Source organism: Lagenorhynchus albirostris, chromosome 1 (genome assembly GCF_949774975.1).
Source record: "Lagenorhynchus albirostris chromosome 1, mLagAlb1.1, whole genome shotgun sequence".
Taxonomy (NCBI): domain Eukaryota; kingdom Metazoa; phylum Chordata; class Mammalia; order Artiodactyla; family Delphinidae; genus Lagenorhynchus; species Lagenorhynchus albirostris.
In genome coordinates this window covers 158,690,075-158,714,029 of record NC_083095.1, presented here as the reverse complement: position 1 = coordinate 158,714,029, position 23,955 = coordinate 158,690,075, and the positions used below count along the sequence as shown (strand labels likewise).

Below are 23,955 nucleotides of genomic sequence, written 5' to 3'. Positions count from 1 at the left end.
AACGTAGTAGCTCGTGGGATTAAAGTTATTGCTTTTCCTCCTTGTTAAGTTTCAATACTTTGTCTCCCAAATCCTCTTTCACGAACATGCTTGACTTTTTTAATCAGAAATAAAAACAAATGCAATGCACTGAAATTGCAGTCTTCCAGTAAAGTCAACTTCTTACGAGAAATAGGAACACTCTCACATCTAACCTGGTCCCAGAGCACCAAGAGCGAGTCATAACATGGGTGGAGCACACATTTTCCAACTGTTGATGGGACCCAACTCAGAAGCTGCCACCCGGTCCAGGGATGGTGGATTTGGGTCATCTGAAAAGGCATGTCACTGCCAGGGACACTATGGAGCTCTCCGCGTGGCTGTCCACCCTCCTGGTGTCCTTAGTCTTGCCATCACTATTCATGTTCTTGCAGAAAGGTCCTTAAAGCTGGGCTCCTCACAAGTTCAAAAATGCTGCAGCCCCACCAGCACCCTGGCTTCTGACCCGGCTTGCGGGGCATCTCAGAACCTGGTGGGCCTCCCCTGTTGCACTGGCCCGGACCACCCCTGAGGCCCTCCTAGAAGGCTGTCCCCACACCAAAGCCACCCTGTGGGCCCCTTGAAGTCAGCCAGGAGGCTTCTTTACACGCCCAACTGCTTTCTCTAAACACGAGTGGGTGAAGACAGGACCTAAGGGGGGCACCCTGCCTGAAACCTCACATACATCCCCCGAGACCTGTAATGAGATGAAGCTCACAGACGTCCACGCGTGGAAGAGCCTGGGCCACCTATGGGACGACCCTCCCCCACACCAGGATCACTGGGTCCCCATGCCCACTCCCCGCTGTGACTCAGGCAGACCCTTCCCCTCCGGCCTACAACTTGCATACCGGCTTCAAAACACAGGCCACAGGCCAGACCGCTCTGAAAGCTCGGGGACCCTGGGACCCTCTGAAGGGCTTCACACAGTAGGGAAGAGCCACACCATCCCGAGGAACGGCCACAACTCCCGTGACGGCTTCTCCCAGGACCTGGTGGCTTCGGCAACTCCCCTAGTGCTCCTGGTTCAGCCAATGCCACGCGGCCGGCTGCTGATTCTGCCGCCCGCTTTATGGGATTCTAGGGACGCTCGACCTTGTCTGCTTTAGTTAATTCACACCCAACCTCACACGGGCTGAGAGGCGCCGGAAGCTGTGACCCACAGGGAGCCCCACAGGCCCAAGACAGGGTCGGGAAGCAGCCTGGAGGGGCTGAAGCCCCCTCCTGCCACCCGCGCTTCTGACTCCCATCCTCCCGCTGGGCCCCCATCTCCTCCTCAGCCACCTGGTGGGCACCCCCGCAGGCTCACGCGGCAAGAGGCCAGGGCAAGCATCAGAGGGGAGGTGGCCAACCAGGGCTGACAGGCTGACACCGGCCAGGCCCAGAGACGGGGTCCAGGGCTGGGCAAGCACACCCGAAATCCCCGGCCCCCTGGACGACGGCCGCTCAACCGACCGGAGGGCTACTCCTCCCACCGCGGCCCCACGGGCACACACTTCCCACGGGGGCCGGGCAGGAGCTGCTCTGGGAACAGAGTGCCCGGGTCAAGACCGTGGGTGGGTCCCTGGAGAGCTCGGGGCAGCAGCACTTCCATGGGTCCCGGGACGCCCCCAGTGGAATGACAGTCGCACACTGTGATGCTCCAAAGCCCCTGTGGGTGGGCGGTAGGCCCCCACTCCCCCCCACAGCTGCACTTCAGTTCCAGACAGAACACAGGCCTCCACAAACAGCCCACGGTGGCCACCACGGCTGCGAAGCAGAGCCCAAGGCGTGGAGGCTGGCGAGCAGTCATGTCTGGACAGGTGGCTGTGCGGCTGTGACCTCGCGGCCAGACCCGGGTGCCAGGAGGGCTTCCGGGGCTGAACACTGGTGAACTGTCCCCCAAGGGTGAGGACAGGGCCAAGCAACTGCACTGGGAGGTACAACTGGGTGCCACATAATCTCTCTTTTTTGAGCTTTTCTGAAATTTCCCAAATCATTTACAGTTAACGTATCATTTTCAATAAGAACGTGTGTGCACGTGTGCCATGCGTGGCCCTCCTCCTCCCAGAGAGCACTAGGGCTGGGCTGACACAGCCAGACCCTTGGGTTCTGCTGTCACTTTAGCGCAAAACCAAGTCGGAGAGGGTAGCAGGGGCCACCAGCCACTCCGGTGTGCTTCGCCGAATCCTCTTCTCTTCCCTCGCGTGGGCAGCCTGACATCCTGCCAAGTCCTGTGCGCTCTTCTTCACTTTCCTCACCAGCAGAGAAACCCAGGGTTTGGGTCTTGCCTTCAGAAGTAGACAAGGGGTGCCCAGCAAGAGGAGGAGGAAGCCACCAGAGCTGAGGCTGACCGCGGGGAGCCGTCAGGAAAGCCGGGCTGCAAGCACTCGAGTGTGAGAAGGGCTGCTAGGAACACACCTTCCCTCCTCCTGGGCAGGGGCTGTGCATTCCCCCAAAGATGCCCATGGAGGGGAGGGGCACACATGCAGTCCTGAGGCCCAGAAGCCGGGGGACACGAAGAGCACCGTGACACCCACTTCTCCTTTCTTCTTCCCCTGGCCTCCTGAGTCATGTCGCTCCGCCCCCCCTTCTCTCCCCTCCCTTGGTGCCCCCAGCCAGACCCTGCTGGTAAGGAGCCCGCACAGGACTCCCCTTCCCACCATCCCTCACGACCCCTGGATGCCCACAGTCTGGGCCTGGCTCTCATCACCAAGGCAACACCCCTCCAGCCCAGACCTGCCTCCGGAGGAGTCCCTCTGACTTGCCCTTTGCCCCCCACCCCCCAGTGGCTGGGCGGTGCCTCTCTGCTCCCACCCCCAAGCCCCCCTCCCTTACAGGAAACTGGCTCGTAGCTTTGGAAAGACCCCCCCCCTTCCCCTCTCCCCACCCACAAGCACCAAGAATGGCGCTTCTCAAACCTCCGCCAGTCCAGCGTGGCCTCGGCACAGGAGCCGGCACTCTGGTGACCCTGGTCTCCCAAGTGGTCCTCAGGCTCGGCTGCAGGAGCCTTCTCCTTGGGAGCCTTGGTGCTGCCAGAGAAGCTCTGGGGGGATGCCTGTGATGCCGGGGAGACACAGCCCCAGCTCTGTGCCTCTCTGAGTGGTTTCTTAGCCCCCGGGCACTCCCACCTCCTGAGTGTGGCCCCACCACAGCCCTGGCTGAAGGCCAACGGGCAGGGCCCCTGCCCTGCCAGCCACCCACCCCACTGCTCCTGTAGGTACCTCCCCGATGGCAGGGGCTGTGGCGCGGTGGGCGGGGAAGCCAGTGCCGCAGGGCCACCAGCCCACCTATGGACTGACCACATGGGCCGACGACCGGGGGCCCGGGCCATCCTTGTGTGGGAACTGAAAGGTTCGGAGAACAGGTGATGCTTTCATTTCTTCTTCAATTGAAGGTGATGCCTTTGAAAGAGGAGGCATGGAAGTGAGCCACTGTGACAATGTGGGCATCACCTCATGGGAGCCCCTCCCTAGAGCAGAGGCTGGGGTGAGGGTGGCAGGGTTCACCCCTGGCCTGGAAGCCCCCGAGGCCGAGGTCCAGGTAGGAAGAGGGGAAAGGAAGAGGTGGCAGTGGGGCTCCAGCAGGACCGGGCCCGGGGAGATGAGTGGAGCCAGGCTGCAGCTGGGGAAGGTGGCCCAGGGGTGACCGAATGTGAGACCAAGGGGTTGGGGACCAGCCCGGGAGGAAAGGCAGCTTGTGCTAAGGAGGCGCTCTGAGCTAGGAGAGAGAGGGGGAGAGAGGGAGGGAGGGAGAAAGAGAGAGAGAGAGAGAGAGAGAGAGAGAGAGAGAGAGAGAGAGAGAGAGAGAGAGAGAGAGAGAGAGAGAGAGAGAGAGAGAGAGAGAGAGAGAGAGAGAGAGAGTGTGTGTGTGTGTGTGTGTGTGTGTGTGTGTGTGTGTGTGTGTGTGTGTGTGTGTGTGTGTGTGTGTGTGTGTGTGTGTGTGTGTGTGTGTGTGTGTGTGTGTGTGTGTGTGTGTGTGTGTGGCGGGGTGGGGTGGAGAGGTCAGGAAAAGGAAGAGGATACTTTCTGCAACCACAGATGGGTGATCTTCCCAGAAGCAGTGGAGCCCAGCTCATCGACCTGGTGTCCTGTGTGGAAGGTCGGGTTCCTGTGGGGACACACAGGCTGGAGGCTCACCCGGGTGCTGGGCGGCGGGGGCCTTTGCCAGGACTGGGGCTCGTGGGCACACTCGGGTGCTCGGGACGGCACGAGGAAAGCCTGTCCTCCGACGCCCTTCCCCTAGAACTGGGATCAGAGTCGGTGACCACTGACTTCACCCACAGGGTAGGAGAGGCGACGAGCCAGTGGGGGCTGAGGCCCACCCAGGAGGGCTCCCGGTCACACATGGGAAGGTACGGATAAAACACGGAGACCTGCCACCAGCCAGCTGAGCGGGTGCCCTGGGTCAGCGGTGTTCTGTGTTGGGAGGCGCCCACCCGCACCTGCTGCGGGGACTCAGCTCAGCCTCAAGGCAGCGACAACCCCAGACCAGGCGGGTGCTGCCCAGCGGGGACATCAGGCCCCCCACTGTCACCGGTGAAGGGGTGGGGGCAGCAGGAGCGGCTCAGCTCTCCGCCTTTTGAGACCCCACCCACTCCTCACCCTCACTCAGTGCCTCCTTTCACCCCAGGGTGCCCTCACCACACGCTGTGCACAGGGCCCCACGGTGGGAGAGGCGCAGGCCTCCCAGGCCCAGGGCAGCTCACAGGGACAGGGCCGCATGGCGCTGGCCGTGCAACACCAAGTCCTCTAGGGACAGAAATGCCAGCCACAGGCAGGGTCTCGACGGCACTCAGGGGACCGTGAAGAACCCCCCCACCGCCCCCTGCCCCAGCACTGTCCAGGCACCCCACAAACACAGCTGCACACGTGGGTCCGTGTGGGCCACTGGCCAGGCCAGCCCCCAGCCCTGGCCCTGTCACCTTGACCCGCAGCCCTTCTCTCTCGACAGCCCAGTGCTCCTGGGCTGGGCTGCAGCGGGGGCCGGGACCTCAATGCCCGGGAGCATGTGGCCTCACGTGCCTCCTGGCTGGCCGACCCTGCCCCCTGGTGTGGCCCGGGTCCCATCACTGACTCCTCGACCACAAGCCTGTGAAAGGCCCAAGAGGAAGCACCTGCCCCAGACCACAGGCCCCAACTCCCCGGCCAGGCCCCAACTCCCCGGCCTGGCCCCAAGCGTCGGGGCACCCAGCCTGCGGCCTCGGGCGCTGGACCTCGGCCCGCCGTGTAGAGGCAGGACCCTGCCCCAGCCTTGGGGCAGCCGGCACTATCCTCCAGGAGCACAGAAGGGCCCTGACCACAGCCCCTCCCGCCCCACCCCTGCCGGCCATCCTTCCGGCTCCTTACTGCCCTGGAATCCACTGAGATGTGCTGACAGAAAGGTTCTACTGCTTCTAGGGAAAAAAATCTGTAAGCCTCAGAACCAGGACTCATTCTCCACATTCTTAGGACAGATCCTGTGACCCTGGCGTTTGGCCTCGAGGAGGAGTGTTGAAGGACAGCCCAGGCCTCCCGGAGCTCTCCCTTCTAACGGGTGGAAACATGCCCCTCAGGCCAGGCTCCGGAGCAGGGGGTGACCCCCCATGAGCCAGGCCCACATCGGTGGGGCAGGGGCAGGCCACCCCAAATACCGAGCACCCGGCTGCGGCCAGTTCCCAGCCTGCTCCCAGCGGCCCAGCTGGACTTACGGGACACGTCTGTGCTACGGCCCCGGCCTGAAAATGGGGGCGAGGGCAGTGAAGAAGACGCTCAGGAAACCACTCTGCTGACCCCCAGCCCCGAGGCAGGAGTGGGGGGGGTGTGGACCAGATGTCAGGACAAACCGGGTTCCCCGTTTGCACAGGAGGGAGGGGTGCGAGGCCTGCCTCTGGGGCAGGAGTAACAGGCTCCAACCTGACCTCGCAGGCACCAGGCACAGTGGGCAGGGAGGGGCCCCTGAGGGACAACTCTGTCCCCAAGCAAGATGGAAAAGCAGACGGAACCTGGACCAAGAGATGCCAGTCCCGGCCTGGGAGCCAAGGCGCCCTCGGGCCATCTGCCCCAGGCTTTGCGAGACTCCATCCTCCAAGGGGTCAGCAGGGGCCACCGTTGGAGCCTGCAAACCAGAGAGCATCCCATGACCTGGCTGGCCGGCTCTTAACAGCTCTGGGCCATGTGAACAAAAAACCCTCCCTGGTCATTTCCTGTGCTTGGAAATCGTACCCTAACACATGAATCCCGGTCGGCATCACTGCGGCGCAGAGTGCTGCCGGCACAGGTGGGCCCATGTGAGGGCAGAAGCGCCTTCCCGCTGTGGTCCCCACACAAGGCTGGACCCCATTCGCGCCTCCTTGCCTTCCCAAGCAGGTGAGCATCCTGAGGGCAGGAGTGGGGAGGGGCTCAGGTGTTGCTGGGAGTGGCAGGGCAGGGTGAGGCCTTGCAGGTACAAAGCTACGGGAGTGCTGGGTGCGCCGGGCTCAGGGGTCTCTCCACACCGAGGGCCGGGTCACTCCAGCCCACACGAGCAGGGGAGGAACAAGGTCCTCAGCACCCTCCTCCGTCCGAGCAAACCCCTGGAACAGCCCCTGCCCCGCTGGGGCACTCACAAAAGTCCTCTGAAACGAGATGCCAGGACAGAGGAAGGACGGCCACGCTGGTGCCCAGGTGCCACCTCAGGATACAGGCCCTCAGCTCTCATACTCCTTCAATGTCGTCCCCTCAGACCACACAGGAAGCATCTTAATGCCAAACGCACTTATGCGAGGGTGAAAACCTAGCAGGAAAGGGGCACGAACTGTGGTTCCACAGCTGAAAAGCCAGCCTCAAGAGTGCTTTCATGCTTCCCTCTAGGAAACAATTCTCGTATCTGAAAACATAAAGCTGTGGCCCAAAAAAGAGAGAAGAAAGGGGGAATAAATCCACAGACGGCCCGAAGCTCCTGAGAGCAACTACCCCTGCAAACAAGAGGTGGGAAGCTACTGAGACCAGCAGCCCAGGAGGCCGTCAAACAGCGCCTGTCAGTCCTGAGCGGGATCCCCTGGCCCCGGGGACAGTGCCCTCTACCTGAAGGGGCCGCTTCCACTGCAAACAAGATCTCTAGCCTTCCGACCGAAGAGGCTGCCAGTCACGAAAGCCTCCCCGAGGTGGGCACCCCTCCCAACGACGGCCGGCTTCTGGAAGCCCCACCCAGAGTGCCCCATCCATCCGGGTGGGGTCATCTGGCAGGAATGGCATAGCCACTCATCACCATGAGACGGCAGAGACCAGCGACGCCCAGCAGAGAGGAGGTGGAGGGCGCCACCCCTACTTCTACCCCAGGCCGCGGGCACACCCAGAGCTGCTCTGGGGATAGGGGCCTGGGCTGTCACCTCAAGGTTCCAGTTCAGGGACTTCCCTGGTGGCACAGTGGTTAAGGATCCTCCTGCCAACACAGGGGACATGGGTTTGAGCCCTGGTCTGGGAAGATCCCACAGGCCTCGGAAGATCCCACAGGCCTCGGAGCAACTAAGCCCCACAAGCTGTGCGCCACAACTACTGAGCCTGCGCTCTAGAGCCCACAAGCCACAACTACTGTGGCCCGCACACCTAGAGCCCATGCTCCACAACAAGAGAAGCCACTGCAATGAGAAGCCCGCGCACTGCAATGAAGAGTAGCCCCTGTTCGCCGCAACTAGGCAAAGCCCGCGCGCAGCAACGAAGACCCAACGCAGCCAAAAATTAATTAATTAATTTTTAAAAAAAGGTTCCAGTTCAGCGGCTTCTGTCTTTAAAGAGTGTGGCCAGGGCCAAGCGGCTGGTACCTGGTAACAAATGAGGCTCACCTGCATGGGCACCACTCCCTAGCCTAAGCACAGCCTCTGGGCAGCAGGTTTCCATAGCAACAGGCCTTGGGAGCCACACTGTCTGCACTGCCTTTCTGTGGCCCAGGATAGACTGGCACTTGACAGGCGGGAGCTGAGGCTGGGACACAGCTCACCCACATGCAGAGCCACAGGGCAGCTCCAGGAGGCCCTGAGACATGAGCTGGCACCTGCTTCAAAAAAGTAGTTCTGAATCATGTTTCTTTCCAAAAGAGAAGTCAGCAAAACTGTCTGTCCATTCTGAAATTCTGCTCCCACAGGTTAAACAGACACACACACTCATATACACACATGCACACAACACACACTACACATACACCACACACAAACACACACCTCCCAATGGGTGCCTTACACACAGTCTCAGAGGACAGAGGTCAGCGTGCCCAGCCTGCTTCACCGCTGAGAACCTGGAGCCAGGCTCCATCTGTTCTCCCTCCAAGGCCAGGCGTCCTCAGCAATACTGCACTTTGCCTCTGTTTAAATGACTGTGCACAATCAGACAAAAAGGCCTTTCTCTGATAAAAACAAAACACTGAGAGGCTCCTGACCAAGGTTACTAAGACACAGCACACGTGGAGTCAAGCTACCATGAGCCCGGGACGAGGCACAGCAACAGCACGGGACTCCAAGTCCAAAGTCCAGACGGTCAGGACTTACAAAGGGCACAGGGCACCAGGCACCAGACAGAACCCCTGACACCCTGCCCTGGTGACCCCAACAGACCCCTCCGCAGGGAGCTGCTTCCCACGCAGCTACCCGCGTGGGGTCGACAGGGAGGCCGGAGTGGGGGCCCAGGGGGCAGCCCTGTCTGTGCCGAGGGTAGGGAGCCAAGGGGCCTGCACACCCCCCGTGAAGACGGGCCCCTGGACACAAACCTGCCACGCCTCTGCAGACGGCCTCCTGGGTCGGCTCCACTCATGGTAAAATCGGTGAGGTCAGCGTTCTTGCAGACTCACCTGGCACCTCCTCGGTGGGGGCAGACGCCTCTGCAGGAGCTAATTCACAGGTGGATGGAGCAGGGCAGCCCAAGGCAGCCCCAGGTAAAGGGCAAGGCCTGCCGCCAAGTCTCACCCACAGAGAGGTGCTCCCGTCCTGGCCCGGACCCTCTCAGGCACTCCCACTGAGATGGGACATCCAGCCCAGCCACCGACGAGAGCAGTTACAGCTTAACATCAAACACCAAAGTGTCACCTTGTACCAAGGTATAAACTAGTTCATACCTTGGCCTCCCAGGAGGACCTGGCATGTGGTGGGGAGGGCGTTGCTTGGGCTCAGACAGACTTCTGGACGCTTGTTATGGGGCTCTGAACACCCTGAGATGAGAGAGGCATCTCCCCAAAACTCGACGGAGCGTCATCAACCTCCAAGTCCACACAATCCGGGGCAGTGTTTACGCAAGCACTCCCGCGCCGGGATCCTGCCAGCGCCCCGGCCTGCAACCGTGCCAGCTGTCAGCAGTGGGGGCCCTTTGTGCCACCCCCGCCCTGCCACGCCAGGGCCTCTCCACAGCTTAAAAGAAAATGCCCATGAATGACTGCAAGAAACATGCCTCCTGTAAAGGGACTATAAACGTTTATTAAGAAATTCTAGGAACCAGGTCAGGCATCTTGGTATCTTAGTCACTCCAGCTAATTAAAGAAAAAAAAATCAAAATAGAAGCCCATCCTAGGAACATGAGACAACGAGAGCTTCTCTTGCCACAAGTACTTTGAGCCGCGGCTCAGCCGGTTGCCAAGGGGACCCAGTGTTTACCTCTCCCTCTGCTGTGTAGGAGGATGCTGACCTACCAGGAACAGCTAGGCCACTGCCTCTAACACCCCACAGGAAGGGCCGCCAGGGTGTCCCCAGGGGCCCAGACGACGGAGGAGGAAGCCACAGCCCCACCCCAGACCTCTGCCCATCGGTCTCCGGTCTCCTCCGGGGCTGAGCCAGGCCACAGAACAAAGGAGAGGCGTCTCCAGGCCTCCCCAGCCTCCTGGGCCCTGCTCCCCAGCACACCGACCCTCCCCTGTGCCCCCTGTGCCGAGGACTGGAAACCCCTGAGGGCAGGTTAAAAATGTGCTTAGACCCCAGGTGTGAGGAGAGGAGGAGGGAGGCGGGTGGAGGGAGAAGGGGAGGAGGAAATGTGAGGACCAGGCTGCACCCTCCACGGGCAGCCACAGAGCTCAGCTCAGACCCCCATGCCAGGCTGCTGGCCCCGATCGAGGGCAGAATGGCCCCAGAACAAGTACCCCACTGAGGCCCGGGAATTCACAACCTCCAGCTCGACTCCAGGGTGCCCGCTCCACCCTAAGGCCAGCGCTGCCCCTATAGCCTCAGCTGGACACACACTGCGCCTTCCTCCTGGCTCCCGCAGGGCAAGCTCGGCATGACAAGCCCCCGGCCTGCCGCAGCAGGGGCCACCTGGCCAGAGGCCTCCAGATGGGCTTCCTTCCACAGAAACAACTGTCCTGAGCTTTGGTACGCATGCCCGCGCACACACACGTGCACACACGTGTCTGCCTCCCGAGGCCCCGTGCAGTGCTGAACACGTGACGGGAGGAGCTGAATGTGGGAAGGAGTTAAAACACTTGGTTCGTAAGTCAGGGAGACGAGCAAGGAAAGGGAGAGAAAAGGTGACGTTTTCCAAAGGCTAAAGTGAGTGAACTTAAGACTGACGCAACCTGTCCAAAGCAGGATGCTAGTACGGAACACCCAGCCCAGTATCAGGGAAGGACAGCTTCAAATCAGCACCTGTAAGAAGCCAAGGCTGAATTTCCTGCAAACCCCAGAGGCCTGCCAGTAACTTAGGGCAACCACCCTGATCGCCAATACGACATCACGAGGCCTATGCTGTGAATGCTCGGGGCCCCACCTCGAAGAGGGCTCGGAGAAAATACTAAAAGACATTTCATCATCATAAAAGATGGCATCCTGCAAAGGCCCTCAGACTCTCCCGGGGGAATACCCCCAGTGCCTTAGGCCAAGCAACAAGGCAACTTTATTTTTGAAAATTTTCTGGCTGTGCCACACAGCATGTGGGATCTTACTTCCCCAACCAGGGATCGAACCCATGCCCCCTGCAATGGAAGTGCAGAGCCCTAACCACTGGACTGCCAGGGAATTCCCAAGGCAACTTTTGAAAACAGGATTTGCCATGCAAGCCGCCCAGAGAGGGCACTCTGGAAAAGACAAGGAAACCTGGGGAACCACCCTTGGCACCCAGGGCTGCAGGAGCTGGAGTCCCTGGGGGCCTCCTAACGCCACAACGCCTGTGCTCAGTGACAAAAATGGCAACTGATGAACAAACATGGGGAAATCCTTCCAGAGTGGGACTCGGGTAAGACCTCAGTGATGGGTGGAGGGGATCTGTGGATGGCGTCTACACCGCCTGAGCCGCACCGCCCTGTCATGCTCACTCAGCATGCCCAGTGGGAAAGGACCACCCACAGCCAGTGGGCAAACCAGAGTGGCCGGTTGGGGATGGAGGACAATGGTTAGAAGTTAGGGAAGCACGTGGGACTGCCCATCACGCAGTGATAGTATCAGTGGCAACTACGTGACTCATCCACACTCACTGTCCCTCCTCCAGTGAAAACCTGTGAGGTTTGTTGCTGATAAGGGAGCACCCACGGTGCTAACCCCCCACCTCCCAGACCCTCTCCCTGATCTCAGACTTGGTTTTGAGCAACTCAGCCAGCCAAAGGCCCAGGCAAAATACCACTCCCACCAAGGACACGCCTGGGCCCCTGGGGCCCCGCTCCGCCTCTCCTAGTGGGCTGAGGCTCGTGTGCGCCTTTTCTGGTTCCTCTCTTTCCCAACACTTTCTTGCAAAAACCTCTAGTTTTGATCTGCCATTAACTTTAGCTTCTTCCTCTGGCCCCCAAACAAGTTCTCTATCCTTTCTTTTTTTTTTTTTTTAGTGAGCATTTATACAACAAAAGTGAGTTAAAAACAAGTGAAAAGCTCAGAGAAGGAATTTACAGGAGGAGCAAATTCCTGTACTGCTCCCACTGGAGGAGAATGACCTTGGGTCAACTTAACCCAAGGGCATGAGGAGCCCCATCCGGGCCCCAGGTCCCTGCCTGGCTGCCCAGCCAGCACCCTGCTGGGGCCCCTCCCCGGGTGGGGGCAGGAAGCCCCCTGAGCTCCTGAGACCGCTTCACCCTCTTCCACACCTGAGCTTCCTTCCCACTGGCCACGTCTGCAGGACAAAGGCCCGCGCCAGAAGCCCCTTCCGAGGCAGGAGCCTGACACAGGCAGAGCCACGCGCTCTCTGGTGAGTGACTGCCAACTAGCAAAGCTCTCCCACCACGCGCCCTGGGCGCTGGCTCCAGGAGCCAGGCCTGGGCCCTGTGCTCCGGGACCACGGGTCGCCCATCTGTGCAGGCAGGCCACGCCCCTGTGGCAGCAGCGCAGGGACATTTAAACTGAGGCATCAAGTCTCAGCACTTTTCCGAACAGGTCACCTTGGGACAGACTGGCCAATGGCCACAGAGTGCGGCCAAGTTCCTGGTTAGCAAGTGTTTTTTGCGTGATGAACTTCAAAAAAGGAGAACAATAAACAGATCCCCACCTCCACCCCCCGCACACACATCACAGTTAAAACCTGGAGCGTGCCCCGTGCTGTGCGTTCAGAACAATGTCAGCGCAGATGCCGCTCTGGGCCAGGCCGCCCGCACCACACACACGAGGCCCATGGCAAACGGGGAGGATGCCCCAGCCCACCCGGCTCAGCAGGGGACCGGGAGCAGCTGGAGGACACGGCAGAGCCCAGCCACCAGAGGAGCGAGGGGACGCAGCCCCCTCACTGCAGGGCCTCTACGCTGGGCGGGGGAGGGTGGGCCCCGACGTGTAAAACTGAGCGTGGAACTGGGAGTCATAGGTTCCACAGAAACACGCTCCAGCCTTGGATGCTCAGGTCAGCCACAACACACAGGGTACCAGGCGCGCGCGCGCGCGCGCGCACACATGCGTGTGGCAGAACTCGGGGTTGGGTGAGGAGTCCTTCTGTCCTACGTTAAGTGCCTCGTGTCAAATCACTGCCTGCAGGGTAGAAAGTTAGAGTTCCAGCCTCCATTGTATTGGCCCAGGTCAGTGGCCAAGGCCTTCTGAGCCCAGTGCTCGGCTCTGGGGGCCTCTGTCCCCACTGCCCCATCCCAGCCACACCGCAGCAGCTGCTTCTGACCCGCCAGGCTAGGCGAACACTCAGAAGGTTGTTCCCATCTTGACGGGACACTGACTTCTCAAGAAAATAATCCCATTTGGGGCTGTGAAAGGAAAGGAAAACAGGCTCAGGTGTGTGGACTTAGATCCGTATTTGGGTTTTTTCTGGAAAGCATGTTGAGACCCACCAGGAAATTAAGTGTGTCACCGGCTGCAGGCCCCGCCCGCCCAGGCCTGGGAGACAGGTCACCAGCAGGCACAGAGCCGAGGTGTGGGTGGGCTGACTGAGAAGAACATGCCCACGAACACCTCCTGAGCTGCTCCAAATACCATCTGGAAACATCTGATCCAACGTAAAGTCAGGGGATCCGGTTTGTTTGGGGGAAGGAGCTCCTAAGACTCTCCTGAGCTGCACTTTTACTTTAAAAAGACTTCCAGCAACAAACCTGAAAACCCAGCACCTGTCCAGTCAAGGACATTGGAGGATGAACAGAAGCCTGGCAGGTGGACTGGGCAGAAGGGGCTGAATAAAGGTGAGCAGACGGCACCCCAGCACGGTACCTGGCTCTGCGAAGGACCAGCAGCACCCTACCCTGGCCCTCTGGAAAGCCACGGTCTCAGAGTGTCACTTATTGTCAAAAAAGAACAGCCCTGTACAGCAGAGAAGCCTGGCAGACACCCCTTCACCCGCGATCCAGCAGTGTGGTGCACAGAGGGCCCAGCATCACCTGCGTTGTAGTTTTGACCAAAGATTGTTTGAAGTGGATCTAATCATGAGGAAACAATGAGACCAATGCAGATTGTGGGATCGTTCTATACGTCAACTGGCTTGGATCCCTGAAATGCCAATGCACCAAAGACCAAAAGATGGGGGGGCACTAGTGTCCCTTAGTGTCAGATTGAGGGACACTAAAGAATCAGGACAACCAAACGCAATGTGTGATTAACCGCATCCCGGCTCCTGTATGGGCCACCTGGGAGGGTCACTAGAGAAGCTCAATATGGACTGTATGTTAGATAACGTGTAATATTTAGAGAGATGAGAGGCAGGGGAGGGAGAAAACATAATATTTAGAGAGGGAAGGTGGGAAAGAGGGAAGAAAGGATTTTTAAAAAGCGTGACAGGATATTAACTAATGACTGGAGGAGAAGAGTATTTGAATGTTCATCGTACAACCCCTTAACGTTTCAGAAGTAATGAGAACTTGTGGGGGAAACGGTGTGCGAGGGGCACTTGGGCTTCTAACACCCTGAGGCCCTGCTCATCCGCCGTTCCCTGGAACCCGGTGGAGACAGGCACGCGGGCACACCCACACCCCGAAGCCGGGGAGGCTCCACCCTCATCTGCTGTGCAACCTCCAGCATATTTCTTAACCCATCTGAGCCTGAGTGTCCTTATCTAAAAACTAGTAATAATTGAAGTGCCTGTTCCATAGGGTCCTTGTGAAGATGAAACAGTGTACTGGAAAGTACTGCAAAGGGAAGGCCCTGCCCCTGGCAAGCCACGTGGATGTGCACGACACAGCGTGAGCACTGAGTGCGTCATTCTACAAGTTTTTATTTTAAAAACTATTTTTACTGCCTTCTTAGGGCACAAACCAGACACACCTTAACAGTGCCCTGAGAGCTCCAGATCTCTGTTGGGAAGGTCAGGTGTCACGGAGCGCAGGCCCCGGGCACGGCAGGGAGGACCTTGCAGCCTCTGCAGATGCCCTGGGTCTGCTCCAGTGCTGTGGGGTTTTGTGGGGTTTCTCAAGTTATATATTTAAACACACATGCGTGCGTGTGAATAACCCTTTGGTTTGCTTCCTCCCTTGCTTTTAGGCACCAGCAACGTATCTTACCCTTGCCCTTTTGATATGCCACGTCTAGGAATCAAACAACCACCGGGATTCAGGATTCAGCCTGTCAGAGCAGGCACGCCCTGAGAGCGTGGGGGCCGCCACGAGTGGACTCAGCAGCACCTTCTCTGAAGGGGCAGAGCCCCCAACCCTGTTGGTTCCAGAGGCTTGAAGCCACACACACAGGGCCTCTGGCTAAGTGAAGCGTGGTCCTAATCAGATGCTCACACAGGAGGGAGGGCCTCAAATCCGCTTTCAGCCAGGGGAGGGGGGAGCAAATGGCATCACATCGGTGCCCCCCGCACCCACCCAGTGCAGGCCACGCCAGGAGGCCCCCGGGGGCACACCTGACTGCGGCAGGGGCTGCGGGCCACCGGGTAAGCTGAGTCAGGATGGCAGGACAGCCGGTCGTGAGGGATGCAAGAGTAACAATGGTTTTGTTGCGTTTGTTTCAAATGCTCTCAATATGATGCTTTCACGTGTACAAAAGGAGAACTGGGAGAAGTTTAAAAAAAAAAAAAAGTCAGCCAGAGACACAGCAGGAAACTTAGCACCGGGGAGACCAAGATCTGTCAGCCTGTTTCCTTTCAAAACATAATGTGTCCTTTAAGTCAACAGAGTAGCTCTACCACACATTTAAACGCTGCCTATACCCCCGTCACTACCACCACCAGGTCTCAATCCCACACGAATGCCAGCTGGACACCAGGACACGCACCAGAGTCTACTGCTGCATGGCTTCTAACAGCAAACGAACAAGAAGAGCAGTGCAGCTGTGCTTCCAGCAGGTAAGAGACTGGGTAAGTGACAATACAGCCACACAGCTGCACCCTGGAGTACTATGCAGCCAGGAAAAAGAACGAAGCTGCCTCACTGAGCAAATACACAGGACAAAAGCCTCGGTGGAATGTGTTTGGTGGATCCTACATGTGTGTTTTTAAATCACCTACTCCATGGATGCACGTGCGTGCGTGTATACACAAAAGTCCATTAAAAGGGTCTGGAAAGGGATGCACCAGTAAAGGGCAACAGTGGTTAGCTGGGGGAGGGGAGGGTTGCACATTCTGTCTACACACTTCTGCACTGTTTGAAGAGTTTCACAACTAGGCCCACTGGCAGCCTGCGACTGTGGGCGAGCAGGGGCGGGAGCTGCTGGCCTGGCCGTGTCCTAGACAAAGTGCTGGCCCTCTGCCAGCTTGGTTTGCTCTGGGCGAAGGAGATCCTGGCCAGCCACCCTCCACTCTGACAGGCTGCCTTTCCAACGCAGCTGCCCAGGGGAGCACCTGCCAGGGGTCCGGGCGGGCAGTGTGCTTGGAAACCATGTTCTAAAGCCAGAGTTTGGGTTGGGGGTGGGGACCTAAATCCTTGCCCCAGTAATCTCACTGGGGATCGAATCCCTCGTTCAGTGGGTCAGGGTAAATTTCAAAGAAATCCTGCCCCAAATTATCACAGGAAATGGCTGAGACAGTGAAGTCTCACTCTACTTTCCACCCCACCCCACACAGGGCCAGGTGGCTAGGAACATCTCTCTGGGGCTGCAGGAGGGAGGGGCTGTGTCCAGCACAGTGCCCACCTTCCTGGCCAGGCCCCCAGAGCTGCTGAGACGGGCCCAGCCCAGGGTGCAAGGAGAGGTTTTCGCCACTAGCGCTGGAGGGAAAACAGGGCACAGAGGCATTGTGAAAACAATCCTTTGTGGGAACAAATAGGTAGGAATGTATTTGTGATATGTCTGCCTAGAAAGACTGTGGCCACTCTGCTTGGTGCTCACCAAGCACCCCCTGCCCCCCGCCCCATCCTGGACAACAGGCAGGAACCTCCTCCAACATGTGCGACCTGGACAGCTGCGGGGGGCGGGCGGGGAGTCTGCCCTCAGAGGGGTCCAGAGCTTCCCTTCTCTAAGTCCTTGAATTTTCAAATCAGAGCCCTTCAGCCTCCAAGAAAATCTGTTCCTGGTTTGGGAGTCCCCAAAGCGAGTCTTAGCAAACCTCCCAGGTCTGGGCTGGGAAGCTACGAACAAGCAAATAACAAGGGGCTCAAGTTGCAAAGACGTTTGCGTCTCTGTTTTGTTTTATCATGAGCTTGCTATAACATCAACAGTTACCTAAATGTGACAGAGGGTCATGAGTTCCTAGGATGACCATTGGGGGACCACACAGCCACAGAGCTAACCAGGACAAGCAGCAGCTCTTTGCGTGCAGTCGGTTAGGGGTGGGGGTGGGAGATCAGAGCAGAGCCAGGAAGCCCAGGTGCCCCCAGAGTCAAAGATGCCCCTAGGGGACTTCCCTAGCAGCCCAGAGATTAAGACTTCACCTTCCAATGCAGGGGGTGAGGGTTCAATTCCTGGTTGGGGAGCTAAGATCCCACATGCTCCGCAGCCAAAAAAACAAAACATAGAACAGAAGCAATACCGTAGCAAATTCAATAAAGACTTTAAAAATGGTTCACATCAAAAAAAAAAAAAAAACCATGACCCTAGGAACTCTCAAAGTAATTTCACGTACACACATCCTCGTTTCCCGCACACCTTCCAGGTGGTCAAGGGAGACATCACCAACCTGCAGGGAGACCTGGGAACCAGTCCCTGGTCACAAAGCTAGGCAGAGCAAGGTGCCAACTGCCTCCTTGGCTACAGGTCATTTTGGTATTCACTCCCCACCATACAATCGCTATGGGAGTAGGGGGGGTCCCTAATGAAAGGCCTGGCATGACCTGAGCCACTGCCTGCAGAGACCACCCCTCCCACCACAGAACACTCTGGGAGCCCACAAACCAGGGGCTGTTGCTCGGGTCTTCCCAGGGTCACCTCTCGGTCACCCCCTGCAGCCAACGTGCCTTTCCTCTCCCTTCTGCGGGCTACCTCTGTCCCCTCTATGAACACCAGTGACTTATGCTCTCTGCACACCTGGGCTTAGCCTGGAAATAGGCTTCCTGGAGGTGCCCTGGACCAGAGGTAGATTCTTGGTTCATAAGCAGATTCACCTGGGGGACCCCTTAAACTGCAGTCAACATCTGGTACCTGGAAATCTGCATTTCCGAAGGCCCCAAGGGAACCCTGTGCACTCCTGACTTGGAGGTCTACAACTGCTCTGGAGGTGGAGCTCCAGAGTTTCTGCACACCTGGAGGTTGGGGCCGGCTTCCTGCTCTAAGAACAGATACAGCACTTTGCAGGCAAAGTACGGATCCATCCTCTTCTGGCTGCCTTGGGCTTACAGGCACCCCAGAGAGGCTGGCTTCCACCCCACTGTGAAGGCGCGGGTTCCCAGCGCCCCTGACTCAAGCATCTAGCCATCCTGCCCTGTGCTGCGCAGGGCACATGGACCCTGGACCAGGGGGGCTGAGGCAACCCGGAAGGCATCCCCCGGCGGAGGCCCGCGCGAGCCCCGCCCCGGGCCAGTCCCTCCGCAATTCGCGAAGCTGGCTACCGGGTGCTGCCGGGTGGAAGGCCACAGTAAAAGAGGCTGCAGAAAGGTTTTCCAATCAAGTTCCCTACCCAGTACTGGCCTCGCCTCAACGAGGTACTCAACCCCAGCCGCACCCCAAACCCTGGCCCCGCCCGGGTACTCGGGGTCCACCAGGCTCCAAACCTCGCTTCGCCCCTCCCCCACGACCACACCCACTCTTGCAGTAACATCCCCACCCCCCTCATGAGTCCACACAGCCCGAACTCTGACTCAGACAGCCTAGAAACGGCCCGCCTTCACCCGCGACCCCACCACCTGCCACGTGGTTTGAGCGGCCACAGCGTGGGACCAGAAATGCGGGGACAGCCTCGGGGGGGAAGAGGTCGTGAGATCCACGGTACCTGACACCCGCAGACCTTGGGCCGACTCAGTTCCAAATGTACCGGGAGAAACAGCCTTTCAGCTCTAGGTTCTTGAAGACTACTGCGGTTTTTAAATCAGTCATGTAATCAGTTTGTGAGTTATTTGACAAATGAGAAGATGAAACCTTTGATCACGAAGTTAATAGTATAAAGGCTTAAAAACTGTCCCAAAGGTGGAAGACCTAAGTGTCCAGAAGAGTTCGCGTAAGCTCAGATGAAATACACGATTCTTTAAACCAAACTGGGAAAGAAAGGTTGTTTACCCATTAAAAGGTTGTTTCCACTTTTGTCTTTAAAAAACAAAAAACCACCACAGAGGAATCAATGACAAAGTCCCGGACTCGCGCGAAGGGAAATGCTGCCCTGGGGTCGGGGGCGGGCGGCGGTCCGCGGATCCCATGCTGCCGGCTCCGGCCGCCCGCCCGCCCCCGTGCAGGTGCTGCCTGCCCGCATCCGGCCCCGGCAGGTGAGAGCACGGCGGGGAGGAGGGCGGCGCAGACCCACGGGCAGGAGGCAGGGCGCTCCTTTCGAGAGAAAGCGCAGCGGGCCCCAGGAGCCCCTCGGGTCCGGCGCGCCCCCGCCGGCCGGATGGGCGGGGCTCCCACAAAGAGCCGCGAGAGAGGACCCGGGACCGCCCCCCGCGTCGGCCGCCGCTGGCTCTGGTTTCGACAAATTAAACCTTAGAGCGCTGGAAAAATTACAGGAAGAGAAGAGCGAAGAATGTGCCGAGTGGCTGGAGGCAGCCCTGTCCCCGCGTGAACTCCGCCCGCCGCGCGCCCGGGCCGGCCCCTCCCCACCCGAGCGCGCGCCCGGCCGGCGGGGGAGGGGCCGGGCGAGGACACCCCTCCCCCGCGGCTCCCGGGCTGCCCACCTCCCCGGGCCGCAACCGCGGCCCCCACCCAGCTAGCCGGCACCTGCCCTTGCGCCCCCCGGCCTGGGCGGGGTCCCCGCCCCCGCCCCCGGCCCTGATGACGACGATCGCCCCCGCGGCCCCGCCCGAGCGCGCCCGGGGAGGGGGCGTGCCCGGCGGGGGCGCGGTCGCCGGGCGGGCGCCGGCTCCCAGCGCCGGGACCCGCCTCGCGCGGTGCGCGGGGTGTCGCCCGCAGCCCCAAGCGGCTCGGACAGGGGCGAGGCCCCTACCGTTCCCGGCCCGACCTCCCCTCGCTACCCGCCGGCGGCTCCGGGGGCGTGGCCGGGCAACTCGCACTGGCCCCGGGCCGCCCCACTGACCTGTGTGAGTTCTCAGGTGCGCCTTGAGGTGCGAGGATTTCCCGTAAACTTTCTCGCAGCCCGCGTAGTGGCACTTGTGCTTTCTCTGCGGGGACTCGAGGTCGGCGCGACTTCGACCCCGCCGGCCCCTTTGTCTGAGGCCGGGCTCGCCGCTCCCCGCGGGCCCCGGCTCTCGCTCCGGCTCCAGCCCCGCCTCGGGCTCGGGCTCGGGCTCGCTCCACGCCGGGCTGAGGGGCGCGGCCGCCGCGCCACCGGCGCCGGGGGAGGTGGGCTCGGAGGCGGGTGGTGGCGCGGGCGGCAGGCGGCAGGGGGTCCTCGCCTTCCGGGCCGCGGCGCCCTCTCTGCGCTCCGCGGGGGCGGGCGCTGGCGCTTGTTGGTTAAGGTCCGCCAGGATCCGCGCCACTACGAAGAGCGAGGCGCTGTCCTTGCCGTCGCGGCGCTCTTCGACGCGGGGCAGCGTGGCGGCGACAGCGGCCGCGCCCTCGGGTCCGGGCTGCGGCCCCTCCCGCGGCCCGTGCACAACCGCGCGGCTCGACATGGACACGAGGCACTCGGCGGCGAAGTGGTCCACATAGGCGGCGGCTGCCATGCTGCGGGCTCCGGCCGGCGGGCGGGCGGCACTGCTGGTCGCTGCGAGTCGTCAGCGGCGCATCCGCACCCACGGCCTCCGGAGAGCTGGCGGGGGGCGGGGGCGCGGCGCGCCCTCTCCGCGGGCTGGGCTGGGCGCGCAGCCGCCTCTGCCGTCACCCGCGCGGCTCCGCGTCTGCGAGGCGCCCGCCTGGCTGGGCACCGAAGAGTGAGCGCATGGGGGGCGCGGGCGAGTTGGGTCCCCGCGGGGCGTCAGGGGAGGCCTGCCCTAAGGATGCCGAGTGGCGACGTTAGGGACGACCGCGGCAAGTCGCGGCCGCAGCCTCGCCGCGCATTGTGGCAGGCGGGACAGCCGCCGCGCGCGCCGCGGCTCGGTGTGGGCGGCCCGGCCCCGGGGGTGGGCGGGGCCGGGGCCACATCTGGACCCGACGTCAGCCCCCAGCCACATCCTGGCGGCGCAGGTTACAGGCGGCGGCGGCGGCAGCGGAGAGCTGCGCACGCGGAGGGGGCGGGGATCCCGGAGCGCGCATCGGCGGGGTGGAGCGGTCACGCGCCCACGCCTGGGGAGGAGGCGTGGCCGAGGACAAGGGCGGACGCCATTGGCCCTCAGGTTCGCGGCAGGGCCAATCCGTACAGAGAGAGGCGCCCACCCGGCCTCGGGGCGTGCGCGTGCCGATGGGCGTGCCCCCTTGGCCGGCGGGAGGAGGGGCGGAAATTGGAGCCCGGAGCCGGGCACGCTGACGCACGACGTCCGAGGGCGGCGGGCTGGGGCGGGGCCGCGCCCCCTCCTTTCTGCGGCGGGGACCCCGCGGGGTATTTTCCTGTCGGAGCTTTTGTACCATGACAGCCTTGAACCCCGGCGCGGAGACGAGCGCTCTGAAGGGCGCCCCTTTGTCCCTCTAGCCCCGCCTGTGCTGGGCGCGGCGGAGAGCTCGCCTTGCGGGGCTCGCCTCCGCTTGTCCCTTTCCTCTCCGGAGTGAGGTGCCCGGCGAGGAGGCGTGTCCGCTCCAGCCGGCGCGGAAAAACCTCGCCGCACCCCGCCGAAGCCGGGTTCTTGGGCGGCCTCGCCGCGAGAAAGATCGCTCGCCCTCTGCACGCTCCTCCCCTGCTGAGTACGGCGCTCGGCCCTGCTCGGCCGGGAGCGGGGTCTCGGGTGGGGAGCGGCCACTCCTGCCGGAGGGACCCGGAGCTCCCCGACCGTCCGGCGGCCGGGGATCGAGCCGCGCCGCGCTGCCCTTGAGCCCGGGTCATCCGGAGCCCGGCTGGCCCCAAGCTGGTGGTTAGCCTGGCAGCGCGGGTGATGTGTCCACCGCGTCTTGCGTTCGCAGGAGTGAACTACGTGCCGGGGCGTCGGCGCCGCCGCTTAGGGAACGCAGGGCCCCTTCCTCCGCCTCCCCTCCCCAGGCCCGCTGCCAACTTCTCCCGGCTGCCCCTCTCCCACCTCGGCCGGGGAGGCTTCAAAAGCCACCGGCTGCGAGGGCCCCGCCCACCGCGCCTCACCCACCCACTGTCGGGCCTGGCGGAGGAAATGCTCCCTGCCCCGCCCCGCCCACTTGCCCTTGGCCCTCACCGGCGCCCTCACCCTCACTCTTCTCTAGGCCCCGCCCCCCCGCCGTTCTGCTACAGGCCTAGGCCATCACCATAGAGGGTAGAGACCGGAACCGATCGCAGCAAGCCCCTGACCCGGGGAGACTGGCCGGCGTCTGCAGCTCTTAATGGACGTTCAAACATGTCAGCTGCCCGCGGGGAGCCTGGAGAGGGAGGGCAGCCCAGGCACTGGATCCCTGCGGACCGGAGAAGAGGGGTGGGTGGGACAAAGTCATTCTGCGCACAAAATTAATAGCAGCCATTCTCACAGAATTAATTTGGGGCCTGGGTAGAAAAATCTCTTTCCAGGTCACTAAGGAGGAACGGAGACAGGCATTCTGCGTTGCATGTCATGGTGACCTGTAAACTGGTGTGGACGTTTGGGCGCCCTGGGTATCTGTGACTAAAACCCTAAAGTTCCTTCTCACTGGTGGAGTCCGTGCCCCCGGGAAGACCACACGGCATGCTATTTGGGGGGGGGGGCTCTGTACCAGACAGCTGGGTCAGGTTCCTCTAAGATGGTCTCCTATTGGCAGGAAGTAGTCATTCTTCTCCCAGGTAGACTGTGTTGATGACATTTAAGAGATTTGTGTTCTGACCAAATAATGATTCAGAATGTTCCTGCAGTCTCACCACATGTCACAATCAGTCACTTCGTTAAGGATGGAGCTGGCCCTACGTTGACTTACCAGCCACCCATCCCCTCCCCATCCCTCTCCAGCCAGCAGTATTCTGCCCAAGTCTTCGAGGTACCACATCTCTCCACTTTCTCCATGATCCCTCAGGACACCCCAGCCTAGGACACACACCTAGGAGTAGGCACCCTTCTAGACATTAGGCTTTGACCATTGACAAGACACCTGCCCTGGGTGAGGGGAGGCAGGCCTGGGTCAAGGGTCATCTGCACTGACACATACCCCACCCCCATCCACAGCCCGAAACAGCCCACAGGCCTCCGCCTGGATGCAGCCTCTCTGAGGATTTTGGCTGTGCCCCTGTGGCATTCTGGAGGCAAAACTCAGCCCCTTGGTTTATTTCTCAGGCCTTTAATGATTGTTCATGGGGACTTCCCTGGTGGTCCAGTGGTTAAGACTCCACGCTGCCAATGCAGGGGGCCCGGGTTCGATATCTGGTCAGGGAGCTAGAGCCCACATGCATGCCGCAACTAAGGAGCCCACCTGCTGCAACTAAGACCCGGTGCGACCAAATAAATGAGTAAATGTTTTACAAAATAAAATAAAATAAATAAATGATTGTTTATGGAAGGAGGCCCCAGGGCCCAGCAGACTACCCCAATCCCACATGGGAGTATCTTCCAGATACATATAGTTGTCTTCCCCAGAGGAAAATCTCACCATAGCCACGGGCCCGTGTTTTCCTTGCTTAAGAGGATTTTGACAGAGGTGGCTTCTGTACGTATGAGGTGGGTGAGGATCTAGTGTCAGATGGAAGGAACAGGATAAACAAAAGCAGGGTAGGGAGGATCAGCCCAGAGAAAGTGAATGGGGATGTGTCTGGAGTGAAGAGGCTGGACTGGAAAGGGGGCTGAGGTTTCCGCTGGAGGTGGTGGATTGACAGTATGTGTTGACTCTGACTTTTGGAGCCTCCTGACACAGGAGTAAGTTTGCTTGCTCTAAGGCAGAAATTGGCAAGAATGGGGCAAGCAAGGGAAGAAGTAACTGCAACAGGGTTGTTGAAGCTAAAATACTCAGCAGGCCTGAGAAAACAAAATCTTGAAATGGTAGCCAGGAAGGAAAGCCAAGAACAAACTCTGAAGTCCCCCGAAGGTTCACCAATGGATGGCACTAGGCACCTCTGGATGCGGGCGTGAATGGAGGCTAAGATAATAGCTGGCATAAAGTCTGCTTAAGAAACGCCCAGATCCTCTCACCAGATCTGT

The 23,955-nt window shown here is 60.3% G+C and overlaps 2 protein-coding genes across 3 annotated transcripts in view; one reads left to right on the top strand and one right to left on the bottom strand.

The window, feature by feature from the left end:
* Positions 1 to 20,878, bottom strand: part of KLF13 (KLF transcription factor 13) — a 45,650-nt gene extending 24,772 nt beyond the window's left edge. For both annotated transcript variants that reach the window (XR_009541996.1, XM_060157058.1), the window contains exon 1: positions 19,881 to 20,878. Coding sequence is in view for 1 of the 2 variants with exons in the window: in XM_060157058.1 (XP_060013041.1) it covers positions 19,881 to 20,469 (589 nt within the window). In the remaining variant the exon portion in view is untranslated. The remainder of the gene's footprint in view (positions 1 to 19,880) is intronic.
* Positions 20,545 to 23,244, top strand: LOC132524733 (homeobox protein cut-like 1). The gene is made up of 2 exons (XM_060157074.1): positions 20,545 to 21,078; positions 22,067 to 23,244. The coding sequence occupies exons 1-2, from the start codon at positions 20,743 to 20,745 to the stop codon at positions 22,118 to 22,120; spliced, it is 390 nt and encodes a 129-aa protein (XP_060013057.1). The 5' UTR covers positions 20,545 to 20,742; the 3' UTR covers positions 22,121 to 23,244.
* The last annotated feature ends 711 nt before the right edge of the window (positions 23,245 to 23,955 follow it).